The sequence below is a fragment of the Balearica regulorum genome, chromosome 14 (genome assembly GCF_011004875.1).
Source record: "Balearica regulorum gibbericeps isolate bBalReg1 chromosome 14, bBalReg1.pri, whole genome shotgun sequence".
Classification (NCBI taxonomy): domain Eukaryota; kingdom Metazoa; phylum Chordata; class Aves; order Gruiformes; family Gruidae; genus Balearica; species Balearica regulorum.
In genome coordinates this window covers 9,820,356-9,843,417 of record NC_046197.1, presented here as the reverse complement: position 1 = coordinate 9,843,417, position 23,062 = coordinate 9,820,356, and the positions used below count along the sequence as shown (strand labels likewise).

Below are 23,062 nucleotides of genomic sequence, written 5' to 3'. Positions count from 1 at the left end.
CCGTAAGGGACAGTTGCGAGCATCTCTCCCTGGCGCAGGAGGTGATGACACACCGGCTGCCGCCACGCCGGGCTGGCAGGGGCAGGAGGAGGCAGGGAGAGGGGCAGGGTGCTGGGCTGCCCCTGGCTTGGCGGTGGGGGAGAGTCAAGTGATGGGAGGCGAGGGGTGCGTGCTGTTCCCAGAAAGGAAAGGTCAGGGCACGGAGCCGTGGCGTGATTAGCCGCTGAGCCAGGGCGGTGGCAGCAGGGCCGGGGGGGGCTGTGATTTCTAGGCATGACTTGTGGATATTTGCCAGGAGAGACAGAAATGAATTGGAGAGAGGGGAAAGGATTGTTGGTCTGAAGTGAAGGATGGGGCTTGCAGAAGTGCTGGCTAAGGGCACGACAAGCTCTCTCTACCAGTCTGCAATGCTCCCCCAGATTTTAGAGGGACCCCAAGAGGGAGTGCTGCCATTGCAACTGCTCGGGTTTGGTCTCAGGCTGGGCTGGCTCGAACCCTCCGTGCTGGGGGCAAGCCACTGCTGCGCGGCACATCTGGACTCGCTTGTTTGGCTGCAGGATAGGATTTCAGTTTGCTGCAGTTAGATGGCAGAACTTTGGGGGTTTTCCTTTCTAATATGATTTGCAAAGCTAAAGGCTTACATCAACGTCAGAGTGATTTCAGGGATGTTTTCTTTCTCTGTCTAAGAATTCCCTTTAACATGCAAGAATCAAGAGGGGAAAAATAATGATAAAACTGTTTGGACAGGGCCAACTTTTTTAGCATAGGTTTGGACAATGCAGATTACTAAGTGACTGTGTCTGTAAGAAGGCTTCCAACAACTCTGCCAATAAAGTCATAAATCCAGTATGGACTGGTGATGAAAAATGGAGAGAAAGAGGAGCACTCAAAGGAGAATGGTTGAAGGAACAGAAAGTGGCAACTGAAGAACAGAGGTAAAATTAAATATAGCCCAAGGAGAGTGTGAAAAAAAGATGACGAAGAAACAAATGGAGATGAGAAAAGGGCCCTAAGAGGGACAATGACTCAAGTACCAGCAGGGAAACTTAAGGTGGAAAGCAAGAGGCTGGATCCCATGTGGAAGAGGAGGGAGAAGCTGGAAAGGGATTGCAGAAGGAGAAGAAAAAGGGCTGGAAAATGCCATGACAGCAGGATCTGCATTTCAGTGCAGGCAGCCTGGCTTGTGCCTCTTCCCTCCTACATTAGTAGTTTTCTTGCCTGCTTTCAGCCAGTATGAGTTTGATTTAGCAGATCTGGCAGGAGGAAGGCAGCAGGACGAAGGGAGAGGGGACAGTTTCTCAGTGATAGAGAAATGGTGGAGAACTGTGGGTGAGAGGATGTCCATTAGAGAGGCAATGCATGCACAGTTTGTTCCCAGCATTGGGGGAGTTGTCCAAGGCAAGTGTCCAGCTTAATTTATGCTCCCAGAGCAGGGAAGGTGAGTGTTGTTTTATTTTTAAAGACGGTCTCCTCTGCCTTGTGCCATGCTACCTCCTGCAGCGGGGCTCCAGTTTCAGGAAGAGCAGGGAAAAAACAACCCCAACCAAACTACAGCATTCTCCTTTTACCTGTAAATGGCACCAAATATTTTTGTCTCAAATCATTCCTCTTCCCTCCTGCCTGACAGAGCCAGTGCTGGAAGCCCTGGCCCTGCGAGCCAGCACCTCGGGAAGATGACCCGAGCAGGGAGCAGGCAGGTGGTGGGGCAGGTCTTGGCACAGGGCAGCAGGGCTATGTTTAAACCCAAATCACTTGAGCGATGAGCATAGTGAGAGCACACAGTGCCAGGTAGCTTCAGACCTCACTAGTCTGAGCCAGGTGGCCATGCAATGGGACTGCGCCGGGGAACCGGTGACAAACTGGAGCTGGAATTTTTCCACCCGAGGCAGAACAAGCGCCTGATTCACCCAGAGGACTAGCGAGAGGTAAAGGGAGGTGTTGTTTGAGCACTGCCTCAGCTGAGCATTTCAGAGGGAAAGCAGACTGCTTGACGGACTGTTCTTTCCCTTGTTGCCGATGCCTCATGCAGGGTTTGGTTTCTTCTGGGGATGGGAGATGCTGAGGAAGAGCTGGCTCATTGCACGCAACTGGTATGCAAGGAAAAGCTCTCTGCATCTGCAAACTGCAAGTAAGGATTTAAGTGGTCCAAGTTAGGTGTTTGAATTATGCTAGTGAGCAGAGCCCTGTCCCTACTGATGACTAAATCAGCTGGGACAGGACATTTGGACCTAATGAAGGGATGGGGAGGGCATTTCCACTGGAGATGAGTGAAAAAGACACAACTGATCCTCCTGTCCAGTGGAAGTCCAATAAATCCTGGCCCTGGGTGTCCAGCCTGGGTGTCACTTTTTCACTCTGCCAGTCTCAGGGCCAGGGGTCACAAGACAGCAGTATCAAGCCAGTCCCTAGTCATGCCCCATCCCAGCCCGACACTGGAGAAGGCACAGGGCATGTCACACTGCTGTGCTGCTCAGGTATTCTCCCTTGCCAGCCAAAACTTTCAGGAGGCTCATTACGGCAACTTTATGGCTCCTTTGCACTGCTGGAGTGGGAAGAAAAGCCAAGGATTTTGTCACGGGAGGAAACTCCTACTGCAAACCTGAGATGCTCCATAAACAACTGGACTGTTTCTGTCTTTAGTGTTTACTTTCCTTCAGTGTAGGAAAAGTGTCACATCTTGACTGACAGGGCACTGGAGAGCAGTCCCGCACCATGGTGGTGTCCTCTTGCAGTGGGGTTGGAGCAGGAGCAGGGATGTCCCTGGTGGTGTGCTGCTCACTCTAGCATCACCCGCAGGATCAGACTGTGCCTTGGGTTTGGGTGGAGGTGTCCCTGCTCTGTGCTGCATATTACAGTCTTGCTTCCAATATTTCTTGCTCCTGTCTCCCCTTCCAGCTGGTGCAAATGCAATGACAGTCAAACTGACATGAGGTGGCCTAAAGCTGTCCTTGGGTTACCTAACCCTTCTAGAGCACTGGGACAAGCTGTGTGTGTTGGTGTGGGTGTGTGTGATGCAGGGAGAGGATGATGACTATATAAGCCAAATAGCTGCAGATGCATTCAGGACCTCACTGGCATTTTAGCTGCAATGGGTTTCATGTGAATCACTGCAGTGGGTACACTGTCACAGCTCACAAACAGCACAAAATTCTGTGGTTTGGTTTTAAACAAACAAGCAAACAAAGAAAGTTGACATGAAATCACCCTGTGTAGGCATTGCCTGGGGAGTGGTGGCTGTGTCTCTGCACTCTGGCTCTGCCCTGCAGCCCAGCCTGCAGGATTTTCCAGCTCCAGAGCTAAGCTATGATGCCAGTGCCCAGCACCATCCCTGTACCCCCAGCTGCTCCCAGCTGCTTTCTTCTGCTTGTGCTTTGGTGCCTGTATCTGTGTGTTACCCTCCTGTTGCACAGGACATGCACCTCTGGCATCCCTGTCTGTGACCCCTCCAACATGCCCACCAGCCCCTCCATTCCTGACATTGCCACTTGGAAAGGGGAAACCTTTCATCCTCTCCTCTCCTCCATCCTGAGCTGCCTCTGGCCTCCGCCAAGACTTTTCGTCATCTCCTTGGGGCAGTGGGAGACCCCCAAGGACCCGTGCTGGCAGAGCTGCCCTAACTGGGAGCAGAGCGCCGCGCATCACGCTCACTCTGCTGGGATCTGCACTGGAGCTCACAGGGAGCTGGAGGTGGGGAGCCAGGACCCAGCCGCTGATGGTCCACACAGTGACCACAGAGGGGAATCTTGGCATAGGTGCTGTGCTTTGCCAACACGATGCCTACGTGGGAGCCTGCGTGGCTGGCGGAGCGGAATACATCACCTTTCCTGTGTTGGCAATGAGCTTTGCCTACTGCATCCAAGCGTAAAACCTCTGAGCACAGAAGCAATATTTGCTGTTGGTGAAATGCCTCTCCCAACATGTCAGGAAGTTGTTTCTTCAGCCCAAGCAGGTGCTCTGATGGCGGAAAGGGGACAGACCTGGTTTTAACTATGTAGCCTGAGCAAAGAGCCATCTCCAGCAGCCTGCTGCTCAGGGCTGCAGGGACAAAAAACCTCTGGAGGTTTGGGAGTCAGGCACTCCTGTCAGGCACCACAGCACCCACACAAGCCCGTATGCTGTGTAGGAATGAAGCGAAGCTCACAGGGCTTCATGGGGCACCTGGGAGCCCAGGGCCAAGTTATTTCAGGGCAAAATTAGAGTTTCCCAGCGGACTTCTGCTGGAGTCAAGTGAAAAATGTGGCAATCTCTTCTTGCGTTTATTTTAAGAAAGAGTTCCTATAGATGGGATGAAATGCTTGTGAGCATTTCAAAGGGCCACAAATCAAACGGCAAGAAGAGTCCCCGCCAAATGTATTGGGTTTTGAATAAAAGCCATAGCTGGGGAGAGCAGCATCTTGATTGGGAAATTGGAGCAGACATGCTTGTGTAGTGCCTGCTTGTTCTCTGGCTGGCATTAGCTAAGGTTTTTAACTTCAGATGTCCATGAGTGCTGAAAGAATTAGAAGGTGGCTTAAAAAAAAGCATTTTTTAATGTTTTTTCTATTAGGAGCCTCCACCTATAGATAGAGATACCCAGAGAAAACCAGTGATGGACAACAGATGAAAACAACCTGATGTCCATATCTTAATACACCATCTTTATTTCCCTTATTTTCCATCCCTTCTCTTCTGAAGTTGGGGCATTTAAGTCTTGCATCCTGGTTCTTTCCTCGAGCATCTTTTTCCTTCTCTTGCTAGTAGAAGACACCAGGCAAGCCCATGCATTTGGAAAGTCCCCTCCCGATCCTTGGTGCAGGGCAGGATTATATAAAGCAAAAATTCATTATTTCCTCTCAGCTCCCAGGTTCCTTCCCGAGTTATTGAAGCTTTGTGTGGAGCGATGATTTCCTCTAAAAATGAACAGCAAGCTTGCTTCCTTCTCGGAGGCCGCTCTGCTGCCTGCCAAGGCGCGATTAGGGAGGGTGTGGAGCAGGCGTTTCTGTCATTCTGCAAGCACGCGTGCGTTTGCAGTGAACGTGTCTGACAGGTATGGAAACAAATCAGGACAGCCGTCTCCCAGCCCCGACATGGCAATGGCCTTGGCAATAAGTGGGAGATGCAGCTGCAATGTGTGAGTGGGGAGACGGGGTTTTACTGGGAGGAGAGCCACGGGAAGGGGTTGGGTACCTGGGTGGCACCAGGGATGCTGCCTGGGCTTTGGCATCAGCATCGCTCCTAGAAGTTTTGCTGCTTTTAGTTTGCTTTTTGTTTATTGTCTTGGGGTGTCTCCACAATGCAAGATGTGCCAGCCAGCAGCTGTGGTTTGGAAGGGACAGGTCAGTGCAGCTCACCTCTCCTGGTATGCCCATCGTGCACACTTGTCAGCACGGCGAACGGGCCTGCTATTTCCAGAGCCTGCGGTAATATGAATGCGTGCATCAACTCTGCTTTGCCAAGATGGTTTTGCCATGAGCAGCTCCAGGGGACGTGCGGAGAGGCCCGCAGCTGCACCGTCCCCAAGGACAGTCAGACCTCCTGCGGGGAGGTGGGAGCCTGGCAGGACCTGGGCAGGACCCTGGCCATATTAGGGGTGTAAACCTATCCATGGTCCAGATCTGGGCTGGAGTTGTCCTGCTGTGCAAGGCACCCTTGGAGCAACACGGAGATGCCCCCAGTCTCCAGTGTCTGTAGCGGTCCCTGAAAAGCAGCCTGGATTATATTGCCACTGGGTAGAGATTGTGCTGTTACTGAAGCACGTGCAACTCGGTAGAGCCAAAATGTTTGTTCAGGCTTTGTACATAATTCCTCAAGACCTCAATCCTCTCTGAAGCACAAAGGCTTTTATGTGAAGTGCTTGCTGAGTCGCAGGAAGAAATACAGCAGGAAAGTATCACCCTGTTCCGCAGTGACAAACATCTACAATGCAGGACCCAGATTAGAAACCAAGAGCGCTGAGGTCTGTGCTCCGCTGTGGTGACTCATTTCACATCTCCGTGCCTCGGCGTGCTTGCCTGCAAAATGGAGCCTGCCAGATGCGCAGTGCCTGCGAGGGCAGTGGCTCTCCAGGTCCTGGAGTTTGGAGAGAAGATGCTTCACATCTGCCAGATATTGTAATTTCTTGGCTTCCGCAGCAGGAACCTGAACCTCAGCCTGATCCAGTTTCACTTAACAAATAAACCTTTTTGTTACTTTGCCAGAGCTTACCTAGAGTGCTGTGAGGTTGTCTGTAAGGCAACTGCCACTAGGTCATTACGCCTCACCACGGAGAGGGTGAGAGGCTGGGGCTAGATCACCAAAGGGTAAGGCACAACCCTTTGCACCAAGAGGGCAACCCTTGCCTAGTAGCAGTAGAAAGCCATTTTGTGTTATATTTATCAGTTAGTCTTGAGTCATCCTGCCTAATCTAAAAGTGACTGCATGCCCTGCAAAAGCTTCCTGTTTTCATTAACCCTAAGTACGTGTTAAATATCCTTCCTTCAGCTGATGAGAAATAAGGGTGCGTTTTCAGAAAACTTTCTTCCTTCCCTCCTGCTTCTCGCATGATTCATCCAGGGATGCCGCATTCTTCTGTCTGTGATACAAGAAGCAGGCTCTAAGGAGGCAATTGCATCACAAACATCAATGCAAATCGGGCCAGAGGAATCGTGGATGCTAATGGATACTTTTCTGTACACATGCTAATTATAGCATCAGCAAAGCCAGGTCCAAGCTAGGGCTTTGCCTCAGGAAATCCCCAGTGATTTTAGCCCTTGAGTTCCAATTACTGTTTGTTACAAGGAAATGACTAATAGAAACTAGACCTCTTAGGTCTTCTTGTGGGTTTCTGGAGGATTTCTCTGCTATAGTGTAAACATAGGGATGGGTATATTGTGCTCAGAAGTCACCTGAAACTTTTTCATGCTGTGTTTGCCCTGTGCAGGATGATGGGGTGCCCACCTCTTCCCTTGACAGAAGAGTCTGGGACACCGCAGAGGCACACCATTTCCTGTGCCTGTGTCTCCTGTTTTACCCCTTTGCTTGCAGTTATTCGGTTCCGATCCTTCCTCCCGAGCTCTCTGTTCGAGGAGGGCAGCAGAGGCACCCCAGGGCCCTGCCCGCACTGCTCGTCCCGTGCCGGTGCCGTGCCGGTGCCGTGCCGTGCCTCTCACCACAGGCATCCTCATCCCCATCCACAGCTCCTACAGAGGATGGCGATGCAAATAACAAGCACTTTATTGTTAATAATAGAGACAATTTAGAGATGAGCTGCTGAGTGATTAAAGGGCTGGCTGGACTGGTTTTTGAGGTGAGGATAATAGAGCTGAATATATATGTGCATCTCATCCACCTCACCTTTTATCTTCCATACATGGAAGTTGTTAACATTTGACTTCCAGTAATTTATGAAAAGCTCAGTGACGATTTCCACACAGATTCCCTCAGGATGGATTTCTGTGCCACAGAAACCACTCTTTCATTGCACGTCATGGGTTCTTTATTGTCCATTTTGGCACGCAGTTGGAAACTCCTGTGATCCTGAACACTGCTCTGTCACCATCGCGTGAGCCCTTGTATTGCAGGGTCAAATGTGGAGGAGTCAGACAACCGTACACAGCTGCTGGTCACTCTTCAATAAGAAGCTGAAGGCCTTCGGATTTCAATGCTGTCATAACTATGCAACTGATTTAAAATATAATATACCTGAAAGCCCTTCCATATCAGACCATCAGAGGGCTGTAGATGAGCTGCTTGAAGCCCTCATAAATACCAGGGCTGTCAGTCCTGCAGATGGACCATCCATTTTTAAATGGGGTCTCAGGTTACAGCTGGGCTTCACAGCACAGCCTGGGATTGCTGCAGGGTCATGATGCTGTGAGGTAAGATATGGCCCTTCCTAAAGAGCAAGGAAATTACAATGAATAAATCACTGAAATGAGAACCAGGTGTCCCTTTAACATTTTGCCCCTGCCATTTCTGCATGTTTCTGGAGAGGTTTTTCTGGGTTTTTCCTCTCCTTTTGCTAGCTTCTACAAGGGTTGTCTCACTTCTAGCCCCCTTTCTGGGGGCCAGGAGGTCAGGTCTTGCTGTTGTGTGCAACTGAGATTTGCACTGGAAAGGATGCGTTAGGTGATCCCAGCCTCCCTGGCTGAAAGCTCAGCTGAAGGCAGAAGTATCTGCTGGTGAAGGAGGACAAGGGCAGGGGTGCTGGAGGAAGGGGTGCATCCATCAAGTGCAGCAGGTCACTGTGACTGAAACCATGAGATCATCAACAAGCCGAGCTCCACCTCGCAGGGAAGTCTTTTTATATCTCCGTGGCAGATGCCAACCATTTGCTCACTCACTGAAAAAGGTGCTTGCCAGAGAACAAAGCAGAAAAGCCCGAGGGCTGCTGTGATGCAATCACCAGCTCCAAGCTGGGCTCTGGGAAAACAGGCCTTCTTGCTGCGGTTGTATTTACCCAGGTGTGATGCCCACTCCACCCATGGATTCCTGGCCGTTGTCTTCATGCTGTTTGCGCTGCAGAACTGGGTCGCTGCGTGCTGCAGGGCTGTGTTGTGTCTGCCTGCGATACCATCAGCTGTGTGCAGCATCTTGGCGTGCCAGCCACTGCTCGGGCGGCTGTCGCTTTGCTTTAATGAAGGAAACCAAAGTGTAGTGTGAACTTGGCCATGGTGAAGCTGAGCGTTTTCCACACAGGTTTAGCCCTGTAAACCCTGGGAATTTTTATCAGGCCTGGTGCAAACCTCTGTGCTCCACCCCTTGATGTGGGTGTGCAGAATAAAGGAAAAAGAATCAGACTTACTCTCATCAAGTAACAGCTACTTCTGAGTGAACAATTATCCAAGGCAAGTTGGAAAATGAGACTTAAGCTCCAGAGCTGCTTTTGAAAAAATTACTGGAGGTTTGTTGCACAAGAGGGAAATAAAGGATGGCTAGGGCTCCATCTCTCTCCCTGTCCACATAGTTATGTATTTCTAATATGGTTGTCACAGATTTAATGGAATGATAGAGCTGCGGGACTTCCCAAGAGTGGTGTCCTCCAAACACCAATGATATAACCATGACTGCAGATAATTGCTGCTTAGACTCTCCTTCAAGTTGTTTGTGTCACTCCAGCATACACAGGGTGAAATGAATGTGTTTGCTTTTTGGTTGCTCTTGTGTGAGGTGAAAAATAGGTTTGTTCTTTATTAGATTAAGTACCATGAAGAGGGAACGGGAAGGAGTGCCGATAGATGCTCTACACTGAAGCCATGCATGTGGGCAGTTCAGAAATAGTCTATGGGGAGAATGTCTCAGAGGCATAACATGCTGCTCAGTCTTTGAAATAAGACTTTGCTGCTTGTTCTTAGGTGGGAGACAGCATCATGTGGGGACCCACCCGCCTCAGGTCCGGTTTCAGTGCTGTGCTCTACAGTTCTGCACGGCTCTGCCACATTCACATCCTTTTCTGATGCCTCATTGCTCTCTGGCTGGACAAGGGCAGGTCACTTGTATTGCTGCCTAGGAGTTTCCAGGCTTTCTTTAGTCCTAGGAAACAGAAATGAGAAACTGCTGCTGTGGAGAAAACAGGCTGAGAGCCCCCAGCATGGGAGAGAGGTGCTTTATGCTGTGCCCCGTGCGGGTTAGGGATGTGCGTGGGGAGGATGCCAGCTCAGAGGGGGTTAATGGCACCTCCACCTTCCCCAGAGTGTTTCCTGGGACAGTCACTGCAGCATGGCTGTGGGGAAAGGGCTGTGACGGGGACAGCCATGCTGTCTATGCTGCTTTTGTGGTATTTACGCACTCTGTTAGTCAGTCGCCGCTGCCACCGGAGGGGAAGGACTCACCGCCTCCTCCTGATGGTTTCTTTGTGCTGAATCACTTTTACACTTACCTTACTGCCTTTCCCCAAGCATTAGCAAACCATATGGGCCCACAAAGTCTGCCTTAAAAAAAACCTCAAAAACCTGTGACTTGTCTTTCTTCTCCCTCCTTCATTTGCTTTCCCCTGTCCTCTTTGCCGGCTCACTTCTGAGTTGTTAATGTTTGTGCCAGCATCAAGTTTTCAAGCTGCCATCGACTATCCCAAGGGGTACCAGCATATCTCTTACTTCCCAGTGGCAGCAGCAATACCTTGCCAGGTCAAATGTTGTCAAAATTTAAGGCTCTGAAAAAGAAGCTCTGACCTTTACAAGCCTTGTAACCACTCCTGAGAAGAGACAGTGCTTCCTGCCCCGCTGCAGCATTAACATGTCACCAGCTTTTCCTTCTACTTTGATTCCCATTCCTCAGAGAAGCTTCCCTTTTGCCCTGTGCACCTGCCACAGTCTGGCTAAAAAGCCAGAGCCCCTGAACAAACCCAATCTGTCCTGGGCAGCCCCTGAAATATTTCCAGAGAGTTTTGCAGTGTGACCACATCTCTGCGTGCGGTCCCCCTCCATCAGGAGGACGGGAGCAGAACAGAAACTGGTGACTTCTTCCTCCTTCTTTCCTGAGCGGCAATGCTTAAAAATACATCACCAAAGTCATATTTAGGAACAGCCGCTTTTGAGCTGTCCCATGGCCTGGATCTTCTTGCCAAACATGAATTTGTGTAACACAATGGAGTGATTTGAAATCACAAGAACTGAGTTTCTCCCATAATCACCTTTCACAGGCAGCTGCTGCCCTGTCCCTTGTCGTCTTTGCCATGTCCCAATCCCAAGAAGTCAAGCAGGTGGATAATACACAGTTTTGGAGAATAAGTTCTTCTAAGTGAAAGGAAGGGATTTATTTGAATAAAGAATTAGATTTGTGGGTAAAATGGCATCTGTTATGTCTCCGAGTCTAAACTAGTATCTGCATTACCTCATTAGTCATGTTAGTCATAAACTAGCATTAGTGTTAGCTCACACATTCATTGGGGATGTCATAGCTACGCAGAGAGTTGACTAAGGATTGGAGATTCGGAAACCAGACATATCACTAGTGGCTCTGGCTTGCTAAGTGACTTTGTTCAGATCCTAACCCCTTATCTGCTGGGTGGGAGAGATAACACTTCTTTCCCATCTGCTTCGAGATCAGCAGATGAAATGCACCATTTTGAAAATGAGGGAAATACTTTTGTGTTGACGTAAACAGGCAAATGCCTTTCCTTCCTCCTTCCTCCCAGCCACTGGTGGGACCACGCTCCAACATCTGCTGCTGGCTGCACACCGCGGCGCCGGGGCTGCAGGCAGGAGCACCTCCTTCCTTCTCGGGGAGGGCCACAAGAGCCATTTCCTCTGTCTGGCCTCGCTTCAGACCCTTTCTGGCATCACATGGGGTCAGCACCCGATGCACGTCACACTCTGGCTTTAATTGAGGAAGGAGAAGAGCGGCGCGGAGGCGGGCTGGGCGGCAGGACCATTAGAGGTGGATAGACACAAACCACCCGTGTCCTTCCCTGGTGAGGCTCCCCAGGCTCCGCTCCTCCCCAGCAGGAAAGGAAACCCCATCGGCCGCCAGCTCCCAGCCTATGGAGCGGGCTGTGGCAGCTCAGCAAAGCACGGCAATTAGTCAGCATGGTGGAAGCATCTCGTTCATCTTCCCTGCTCTCTGCCTAGCCCCTGGGGCTAGCGTGGGGTTCGTAGGCTGCCTGAGGATAAGGGACTTCGTTGTAAACCATTTCCCACATCCGAGGCCATTCCACTCATGCCCTTGGGATCAGAGATCATCCGCACTGGACCCTTGCATGGGAACGGCGCCTGCAAGACAGACAGCCACAGAGCTGCATGTGAGATGGTGGGAGGATGTCCTCTGTGTCTCAGACTCTCTTGCTGCCTCTTCCCCGCAGGAAGAGCCTCAGAACCACAGCAGCACCTCAAAAGCTCTCAGCAAAGCACAAATGGGGATGTTAAGTGTCTGTGTTTCCAAAGGGGGAGATGGTAATGCCCAATTTCACCTGGCCTGAATCCCACCTGTATCCCTGTCCCTTGTTCCAGGCTGACAGCCATGCTGGAAATGCTCGCTTCAAGGAGGCCGAATTTAGGTTAGAACAATCTGGGTAAAGTTGTAAAGAAGTCAGTGGTGGGTCTCTACTGGAGCTGGTAGTGCCCACATCGCCAACACCTTGCCTCTCAAATGCCAGAGGGACACTTAACTGAAGGGTTCTGGCTGTTGCAATTCACTGGGAGCCTCAGGAGCCCTTAGGGAAACTGCCGCTGGAATGCCCCTTTGCACCAGCCTGGCAGCTAACCTGTTTCGACAGCCCAGCAAGCTCAGCATGCTGCCCAGAGGGCAGAAACCAGACATTTCACAGGAGAATTAGAAGGTAATCTTTGCTACTTCACAGCTGGCTGGCACGAAAGAAGAGATGGTGGCGTCTTCATGTATATCCTTTTTCATGTTGCATGACCTTCTGAACCTGACACACAGCAGTGCTCCCACCTACTGTATTTCACAGGACTGCAGAATAGTTGGGGCTGACAGGGACCGCTGGACACCATCCTCTCTAACCCCTCTGCTCAAAGCAGGGGAGTGAGAGCAGGTTGCTCAGAGCTGTGTCGATCCTTTGATTGCAGCAGGAAGGGAACAGAAATCCCATCCCAGCACCTTCTTTCGATAGGGTGGAGTAGAGAGGCAGGTGGAGGAGTGGGGGTGCTGTTCGGGTATTCTGTTGTTCCTACAGGAGAAGGTTGTTCTGCTCATTGTTAACTTCTTTGGTTTGGTTTTAAGTCTGTATTAGTTCAAACAACTGCACAGGGAACTGGGTGTAAGCCCAGTTTAAGGACAAGTCTACACTATGTTGGCATCACACTAAGGAAAGGAAATTACAGTGTGCCACAAACCAAGACAAAAGCATTGCCTGCATCATCTGGCATGCAGGGCTTTGGTTACAACAGCACACTTATCTCTGTCATAATTTCAGGTTTGCAGAGCATGGAAAGGATGTGGGTTTTTGTGTAGTCATGAAATACTATTTCTGTACCTCAAGCATAGTGAGATCCCACATGCGGATATTTTACACTTAGATCATGAGTACACACAGTAGGTCATGTTTCAGAGTAAACCTCTTCCATTAAGGCTTCAGAAGGCATCTTCCCTTTCTACAGTCCTCCCACTTGTCCTGATAGTTCATGTCACAGTTGCAACATTTGAGTGAAGTCTATCAACTACAAAGAGTTGAGTGCACAAGAGCAGCACATGCCCTAGTTCATTGCACTACTGTCAGGAAAACACAAGGAGGAAAATCATTATTTGTCAAAAAACATAAAACTCCAGAAAAGCATTACACAAGTCTCCCAACTCTCCAACAGTCAAGAGTTCCTGCTGGGGGACTGCAGGAGTTTACAGTTTGATTAAATAGTTTCAAAGAGAATTGTTGCTCTGTTGGGAACCACCTTCAATCTGTTCAATGATTAAAAAAGCGAAGCAAACAATGTCCTCGCTTCCCCAAAAATAAAAAAAAAAAGAAACAAACAACCTCCTCAGAAAAGCTGGGGCAAGCAAATGAGAGAGAAATAAGATAACACAGCTTTTAAAATTCTGTTGCTTTGCAGCTGTTCCTCATTCTGGCTACTTTCCAGAGTTACTTTGATGCTCCTCTGCCAGGAAAAAAAAGAAATCCTTCAAACCTAGAATTTGATGAGGACATTATTGCTCAGCAAAGTAAATGAAGATCCAGGTTTGGGATTTAGTGATGGGACTGCCATCTGCATTGATTTAAGAGATCAAGATTCAAGAGATATCTTAGTAGTAGGATATCTGTGTTCTGCAACTGGTGATAAAGGACAAAGAGGACTTAGGTCTTCTGAGAAATTTGATACCACAACCAATAAGTGGAGATGTGAAGTTAGATTGGTGCTAGTGGGGAGCAAGCTGGACATGTGCTAAGAACTGATACTAACTGGAAAGTTGTGTCAAAGTTTGGCTTGGTTGCATTGGCTGCTGGGTCCCTGTCCCTCAGGAGAGCTTGTAGGGAAGGAGTATAAAATAAGCTCAAACTGGTGCAGGGGAGAATAATGGGGCAAATACTACTCCTGGGCTGACAGACGCATTATGAAGTGTTCAGAAGCACTACCAGGTATTCCCGAAGCTGTCACTTGTACCTAGGAATCATGGATGAACGCTGTGGAGGAAAGATGCTGTGTCAGAGTCCTATAAAAAAACAAGTAGATCACCATCTGTCACCCAGAACATCAATCACCTCGTACAGCCACATACAGAGATGCCCTAAAGCACAAGTTTGGGTTACAGCAAACTAAAAGGGTTGAGATGTATTTTTTTCCTTTCTTAAGTAAGTCTGGTCATAAAGTAGCCTAACTCTGGGACTGATACACTGGGATTCCTCATGCCCATGTGTTACACCTCAGCATCTTGTCATGCATTAATTGATTCTTCTTTTCCTTGGTCTGTGAAGAAGCAACTGATGGTTCATTTCATGTTGTTGTACCCTAGGATTCTTTTTACACGCTGCACTTTTTAACATATGCTATTTAAAGGTTATAGGAAGAATTGTTGGCAAATGGTAGATGGCAGGTTGCTGAAACATGATAAAATAGCAAGAGTTTCCAATAAGAGATTGAAGAGACAGGAAAGGAAAGTGGGGAGAATCTGCAGACAACCCGTGCCAATCTTTACTAGGTTGGAAGACCCCCATTTAGATGCAGAGACTGTCCAATGCAAGGCTGACAGACTGTCTTGTTTGCCTGGGATGCAGGCAGGCTGTCGAGTGAAACCCTGTTTTGCTCTGCCCTCACTCCACCCTAAATCTAGTTGATCCTTAGTGGAAGAGCTGCTCAGCTGCCTTGCGGATAGCTACATTAGTCTGAGGACTGACCTCCTAGAGGAGCCCATTTCCCTGGACGACTAGCTCAGATGGAGATCTCCATAGTGTGCATGTCTCAAATTAGGTGAAGCAAATCATCTAAGATTTGAAAAACCACTTAGCAAACCACTAAGACACTCTACTGCCAATCTACAGCCTAGGGAACTTTTTCCCCCTCTTCATCCTTCCCTTGAACCCTTGGGAAATGTCCCTTAGGGGGTTTCAAAGTCCCACTGTGACTATGTGGGCGATAGTCGATTCCCATTGATTGAAAAGGTCATTTTTATTTTCTCATCAGATCTTCACCTTGCAGAATGGATGCCCAGGATGTACTATGACTAATGACCAAAAGTGATTTCACCATTAGCCTTCCACCTCTTCTAGGGCTGTACTGAAACAAAACAAGGGAATAAAAATTTGATACCCAGCTGGCTATGTAGTTAGCAAGATGAATGCATGTGGCCTGTCTCCTCCACACATCTCGGGTGGTCCATCCCTCTCATCGTGTTTGGCTGGTGAGCAAATCCAACTTCCCACAGGTGAACAGGCACTGGTCAAGAACAGAGGCTGCAAGGATTCCTCAGCTGACTTCTGTTTTGAATATTATGTTTTGACTTGTGAACCCTGAGGAATTCAGATCTCAGGGCAGAGGAAATGTTGGAAGAGGTCAGGCGAGCTGTGCTCTCTCTGTGTTACTCGGAGCAGCAAATAGCACGCGTTCCAGGGCAACATCTGATTTTCTGCTTTTACGAGACAGATGTTTAGGAGAAGTGATCTGCTGTTTATTTTAATTGCCATCTTCCAAACCCCCTTCCTACGTGCACGCACACATTCGGACACCATAAATAAGGATTCTTCAGATTATGCCGTTATTTGGGTAGCTAGCCCTGTCTTCCATCAATGCCTGGACAGGGCTGTGTGCTGCAAACCCAGTTCCCCTTGCACATCAGTTTTACAGTGGTGTAAATCAATTAGATCTAATTCCCTTCTCAATGACACTAGCATAAATCTGAAATTGCTCCACTGACGTCAGTGCCATAATGGCAGTGTAAGGGAAGGTTAGACTCCCTTGACTTCAGAATGTTGCTGCTGATTTACACCAGAACAAGAGCAAAAGTAGTTGGGCTCAGCATGTCCTAGCACTGAGTTACTGTATAGCAGGCCAGGGTTTGCTCTGGGATAGAGTGGTGATGATGGAGAGCAACTCCATGGATTTCACTGGCATTATGTTGATGCAAATGAGTTGTACCTTCACCATAGTTTGGGTCTCAAAGAGCTCCATGTAGTGGGCCATTAGTGAAAAGAGAATAAACCAATGTTCCTATGTAAAGTGGTTAGTCCCATTGCCTGTCACGGTCATACAGGGATGAATCTGACCATTTGGCTTGTGTTGTGATGATACTTGTGAGGCAGTGGTAGCGGTACCTCATGTCTTGATGGATGCTAGGAGGAACTGGTGGCCTTAGCTGCAGATGGGGCGACATGTGGAGGAGCTGCCCTTGCAATTGGTGCTAAGAGCTAGTCCGGAGGGTTGGGAATGCTGGCTGCACTTTTTTCTCCTCTGAGAGGACACAAGCAGTTGCTGCAGGCCTTCTGTGCTGGCAGTGTTCAGGGTGGTAAACCTCATTCACTTGTTTCTCTCTGTTTTCCCACCCTGTCTCTAAAGGGCTAGAAGTGACAGCCCGGCTGTAAAGGAGGTGCTGGCTCCTCTCTCTGCTCTGCTGTGGCTTCAGCCTGCAGACTGGGGATTTAAGCAGAAGAAGTGAACATTTCCTCCTGAAGCTGTAGGGCTTCCCAAACAACCGTGCTGTTTAAAGAGACTTTGGCAAGGAGGGCCTGGATTTCTGGTGGCTGCTTTTCGGGAAGTTAGAGGGTCCAGTGATCGCCTCAGCATCTGTCAGCCTTGCTCCATCAAAGCCAGTGGAGACAAGCTGATTCACACCCCTCTTCTATTGGCATCTGGCCAATCTCTTAATTGTTCATAAGTGACTTTCTCTTTTAATAGCACAAGTTTGCTCTGAGTGGCTCGGTTTGCACATACTGAAACGCAGCCATGTGTGGCATAACTGCTTTAAAGCCAGCGAGTCAAAACAGGGTCCATGCGAACCACCAAGTAGCCCGGAGGTGCCATGGAGCAGGATGGGGCCATGGGTGTCCCAGGGAACTTACACCCTCCACCTTCTTTCTTTTTTTAAAAAAGCCGAAGCCGTGCTTTACCCATCTCTCAGCCTCCACCGTGCTGGCAGAGGTGGGAGGCAGCAGGGGAACCTCAGAAACCAGATGAGAACTTTAGTCCCTTCCCTTTCTCCTGCTTATCAAAGGGTCCAGCCTTGACAGCTATCACTGACAGACAGGGGAAATAAAACCATTCTCCACGCTCCCAGCCCCAAGGAACCCCAGCTGGGTGCCCGGAATGGTTCCCACACCCATGCTGTACAGCCATGGGGACGGATGGCTGCCCTGAGCTCCAGCCGTGGGTTTCAGAAGCCCAGGCTGAACCTGTGACCCGCAGCAGCTCGGAGGTACCTCACTCACACTCACCTCCTTGTCCGCACACTCAGCTGGAAGGGGGCACTGTGGAGATGAAATGAGAGATAAGGGAGCACGGCCACAGTTTTCCCGCGCATTTTGTTCTCACTAGTGGTGAATAACTCAGCCGATGTGTTCGCTGGTGGGGAGCAGCAGAGTTTACCAGTCGTGAAACAAAACTGTGATTATTGCCATAGAAACCTGAGCTTGAATGTGAAGCTCATCCAATGGGGCAGCAGGAAGAGGACACTGGACTTCCGTCTTCTATCAAAACTCATGTGTGTGGCTTGGATTTGGAATACCAGAAAGTCACTTCTATAATAATCATGTTATAATACATCCAGATTTCAAGAAACATTGACTTCTTTTGGGTTCCTAGGAAGAACTAAGTCAGGATCTCAGGGACCTGCCTGTGAGGGATGAGGGTGATTAGTAGCACCACTGCAAGGAGCAAAGCTCTTTCCAATTAGGAAAGGAGGCAATTAAATCACAGTGGCTGAGGGATGCAGAGTCAGAAACATAACCTTGCTCTGCTTCATGGCGCTCTTTCCTGAATGCAGGTGTGGAATTTGTTTAGAGAATTCCCTCCTGCTTCCCATTTGCACTCTCTACAACAGTGGCTTTGCCCGGAGAGCTTAGATCATGGTTCAAGTTTCCCTGTAAGCTTACAAGCTCCATCTATAGGATAGTCGAAGAAGAGCCCTTTATCTTCAAGCTGATGAAAAAGGGCAGAGAAGCTTCACTCAGAGATTCCGGTTTTGATCTGGAAAAACTTGAGCATGTTTAGCATACCACACTGCAGAAAGTCACTGATGTCATCGTCATTACTTCATATTTGGGTATAGATTTCCTTCCTGGTTAAACTGTCAGTCTTTGGTCCCCTGCGGCATGACTGTGAGGCTGTTGCCTGTGGACATGGCTGGAGTTGTGGAGCTGCTCTTATTCCACATGGGAAATCTCAGGGATTTTTCTAAAGAGCTCCTGATTTACAAGATTTCTGGGCTACAGTTGTGACACTTTAGGTCCCGATAGCCTACAGTGCCCCATGTACAAAACTAAACAGTAGTGACTAACATATCCAAATCATCTAAAACCAGCTGATTTAGCCAATCAGTTTCTCCTCAGCTGGGTGTTTAATGATTGCCAGCCCCAGCCCACACTCCACTGCACAGGCTGCACCGGCAGAAGTAATTGCAGTGCATGGGGGGGGTTAGGAGGAGGAAACACAACAGGCAAAAGACTTTTCTTCCTTCTTTTGTGCAAAGTAGAATTCTTCTTGGCAATAAGGTGCAGTATGGACTGGGGTTGTGTGGAAGGAAGGAAGGAAGGAAGGAAGGAAGGAAGGAAGGAAGGAAGGAAGGAAGGAAGGAAGGAAGGAAGGAAGGAAGGAAGGAAGGAAGGAAGGAAGGAAGGACAGAGAAATGGGGAAGGGAGGAGGGACAGACACACTTGGCAGGGCAGATCAATTCTGGTTTTAAACTCTGCTTTCCACACATACACATACAGACCATAATCTTTGACATGTACGTATTAAAATATCACTTTCAAATAAATAAAAGCACAGGCACGTCTAGTATTTGTTCCTTTCCCTATCTCAAGATTAATTTCCCACACTGTGGGAAAATCATTGCTCAGGTACTAAAGCACCCAGCTGTCCCTGCTGAACGCCTTGGTCGATCACACAGCTCAGGAGTGCAATGGCACTGTAGAATCGTCCCTGCAAACCGTGGAGGCAGAAGCTTGCCCACCTCGAGGAGGTGCAGCATCGGCACGCAGTGGCACTTATGGGCAGGGCACCGCCCGGCATGGAGGTGCTCGCTCACCCACTGCCTCCTTCGAGGGGGTGTTCAGCAGCGGCTGGGGAGGGTGCCTGAAGGCTAAGACAGAGCCGGTGGACAGTGTCCTGGGGAAGTGTTATCTCCCTCCTGGCTTCTGGCATCCGAATCTCTCCTCTACCCCAACCTCTACCATGCCCAACTGATGTTTTTTTCTTTCTTTCTTTCTCTGTCCCACAGAGATCCCTGGGTGTCCAGGAATGGTTGAGAGCTGAATGGGCTGACCTCTCTTCCTCACCACCCTGAGCTCATGAGGGCTCTGAAGAGATTGCGTGGGAGCATGGCCTTGCTTCTCTGAGCCTGGGGATGCTGTGGGAAGTGATTGCTTTGGCAAACGTCTTCATCCCAACCCATAGCCCATCGTGCATCACCTGAAGGAGAAGCTGATAAAGGATAACCAGAGGACCAGGAAAGGCTCTACTAGCCTCAGAGGACACAGATGGGGGACCGGCACTAGCAGAGGCACTTTGCAGGAGTCACTGCATAGGAAACCGGCTCTGGAAAGAAGCTACAGGAGCCCTTGAACTGAAGGAGGTGAATGTCCAAATCACCACAAAAGGTGCAGAGGGGTTTCCCTGGCAGAGCATCCTTGGAAAGCACTTTCAAAAGGGAAGGGGGTGTCGGGACCACGTGGCTGTCTCCAGTGGCTGGTTTGGAAGGGGCACAGCAAGATCACTGCCTTACGAGCAGGTCAGGAGACCGACAGGACGTGCCCACAGCTGTCTGTCCACGTGCTGGCTGGGGCTCCAGACGAAACGGGAATCTGACCAAGACTGAGAGAGAAGGAGCGTGGAAGATTGCTTTGATTTATTCTGTGCTTATTTCTCCTTCTGGTGTCTTCTCTACCTACCTCTTTTTCTCTCTAGGTCTACGTGTACTGCATGTGGGGCACAGACCCTCACAAACTCGCAGAAGTATTACCACAGGGCAAGTCCTGCCCAGTGCACAGCTGTGCTGCCCAGCACGGTGCTGTTGGTAGACGGGGCTGACGTTACACAATGCAGACATAATGTGTCCTTTGTTTGCTCCTTATGCCAACAAATGTGCAACTGCAGTGCCTGGACTTCAGACAGGAGGAAAGCTTGAGCCTGGCAATCCTTTTACTTGCAATCAGTCACATGCTAGCACGGCCAGCCGCACTTGGGAGCCAAGTTTTAACACCCGAGCCCCAAAACATTATAGAGCATCCGTTCCTCTCCTGTGGCTGTGGAAGCGAGCATGCCGGCAGGCTGCACGCTCAGCTCCTGCATCGTGGATTGTAAAAAACCTCAATTCAGCAGAGAAAGAGACAGAGACGGAGGGAGTGACGGAGGCTCAGGCAGGAAATTGTAGGAAAAACTGATTCAAAACCATAGGAAAACGCGCACATCTTAATTGCAGGTGGTGTCCCAGCTGCAGACTGTCATGCCCAGCTGGGCAGCTGCAGGTTCACTGAGCTGTTCCCAGAGTCCTGGGCAAAACGTGCCGGTACCGAACTGTGCCAGGAGCCCCATCTCAGACCTTCTCTCTCGGGCTTCCAGTTGCAAACCCCTTCCCTCATGTGCAATCGTATTTATTTATTTATTTTCTTGCTGCTTGATGCAAAGCTGCTAACAGAGCACCCTCCCCACAAACATCCGCAGCCAAGAGGGGATGGAGAGAGGGAGTGCGTGCTGTGTGTCTGTGCAACAGGAACGGGCGAAGGGGCGGGTGTATGCCTGGAGCGGGCCGGATCTGGGCACGCACACAGGGTGTGCATAAGAGGCAGAAGGAAAAGGCTGCAGTTAAACCAGAAATACTTTCCTTGGGGTGAGTGTGCAATTTTGAGCTTTCAAGAATTAAGAATACGCTGGGCAAACCTTTAAGTTAGGAAGGACAGCAGGACAGCTGTAGGCTGCATAAGCTCTGCGGAGACCCTTTACCCGGATTTTCTCCTGCTTGTGCAGAGTATGTGTCTCTGTGCAAATTGCTTGCCCAGATCCTGTCCTCACAGTGCTCCCAGCTATAATGAAGCAAACTTACTATGTGTACATCCTGGCTTTGGATACTTGCAGGGGGCCGTATCCCCAGCCAGAGCAAGTTCCCACCAGCATGCTCACAGAGGTTTAATACCTGGCAGTCTTTTCTGCTCTGTCCAAAAGAGATATCCATGTACAGACCCATTTAACACTGCCAGTTTGAGACCAGCAGGCACGACCCTCTCTAGACAGTGCTGTAGCTGTGCTGTAACGGTTCATGCTTGGCACTGTCTGTTCCTACCCATTTTGCTAAGAACTGGCACTCTGGCAGTAACCACTCATGGTCAGGTATCCCATTTCATGGAAAGCCTGTGTGTCCCAGTGCAGAGGGGAACCATTTCTCTGGGAGAGGGGGGCTCTCCTGTGCCCTGCTGCTCTCCCACAGCTCCCACGCTCAGGAGGGAGCCGGGGTGTCCGGGCATCCCTTGGCAGGGCTCCCAGCTGCTCCAGGGAAGCCTGGCTTCTCCCATACCCTTCCCTCTGAGATGCCGCACCAAGGCTTTGTCCAAACCTGTGTGGCTGCTGAATAGAAATATTTCCCAACCAAACCCTGTTCCTCAGAAGATTCCTGGCTGGCTTTAGTCATGCATTTTGTACTGGAAACACTGCCCTTGGGACTAGTTTTCAAGTTAGACACATGCATAGGATCATTGTAGTTCTTTTTCTCACAAATCCTCTCATGTGCAAGAGCAGGTTGCAAAAAGTGAAATGGATACGGTTGTTCTGGTAATTTGCCAGCATGGTCCAAAAGCAATGACCTGCTTATTGCTGATTGCTTCCTTGCAGAGCTGTAAGAGTTGGAGATGGAAGAGATGTATTACAAATCCATCTGCCTTTCACCCTTCAGGCTTGTTCCATGTATTACATTTACTGGTGGTGTGTTAGGTCTATTTTTAAATGCCCTGGCATCAGGGTTATTGTGCTGTCCTTTGGGAGACTGCTCTGTAGTCCAAGTCAGGAGTTGCTATTACTATTCCACCTACATTTCCTCCTGAAAATTTCATTCCATTATTCCTAGTGATGCTCTTCAAATACCTGCTGCTCATTACATCCCGGTCTGGCTCTACCACTTGACCCATGCTCCTCTTTCCTCCTCCAAGAACCTCTCTGACTCCCTGATTGTTGCCGCTCCCTGTGCTTCCCGTAGTTCGGCACAGAATGAGCCTGGTTTTTATTCATTCAGCCGTGCAGAGTTTGTCCAGGATCCATATCCACAAGCGGAGCAGCCAGGACCTCTGGCAGTGCCTGGTGTCCTCAGCGGCTGTGGAGCTGCTCTCTCCCCCATTGCAAAGCACCTGGGGCGCAGGAAAGGAGCAGACACAGAGATGTGTCCAAAAGCGGACCAGCATTGGCAATGAGCACTCGTACGCTGCGGGGAGCAAACGCCTGCTAGGGACGGTACACAACAAAGTCTCCATCTCAGCAAAGCCCAAGCTGAGCAATGCGGGTGGGTGATGCTCCACTGTTGCCTGTGCAGCCGTATGGGGGATCGGTGGGGGCAGAGGTCCGTGCGGTGGCAGGGAGCTGTGGTCTGTCCTGCCTGAAAATCGTGTCTGTAAGCTGGAGCTGCAGCTCCACGCGGAGGGAGCCCCGTGCCCCGCGAGCAGCACGGGGGCTCAGCAGGCTCAGTGCACGTGGAGTCTTTGTGTGGGGAGTCTATGTGTACAGCGCTCGGCTGGAGCACCGTTGTGATTGTAAGAGCTCTGTTCTTCTCACCGAACAAATTGTTCCTACAAATAAAGAATGAAAAGTCCTTCTCTTCCCACTCTTCTTTTTTACACTATTCATCGAGTGGCACCAGAGGGAGGGACTACACCTGGATCAGAAAGGGATCAGAAAGGAGCTGTGCTCCTTGGGATGCCAGGACAGCTCGTGGAGAGGTGCTGGGGCTACCTGGTGGAGAGGCCGAATGCAGGCAGGGGAGATCAAAACACAAAGTGCACCAGAGCACCTTGCAGGGCCTCTCCACGAAG

General features: G+C 49.8%; 1 protein-coding gene across 2 annotated transcripts in view; it reads left to right on the top strand.

The window, feature by feature from the left end:
- The window catches only part of ADRB2 (adrenoceptor beta 2), a 34,627-nt gene extending 11,785 nt beyond the window's left edge, over window positions 1–22,842 (top strand). For both annotated transcript variants that reach the window (XR_012837699.1, XM_075766345.1), the window contains exon 2: window positions 19,273–22,842. Coding sequence is in view for 1 of the 2 variants with exons in the window: in XM_075766345.1 (XP_075622460.1) it covers window positions 19,273–19,307 (35 nt within the window). In the remaining variant the exon portion in view is untranslated. The remainder of the gene's footprint in view (window positions 1–19,272) is intronic.
- The last annotated feature ends 220 nt before the right edge of the window (window positions 22,843–23,062 follow it).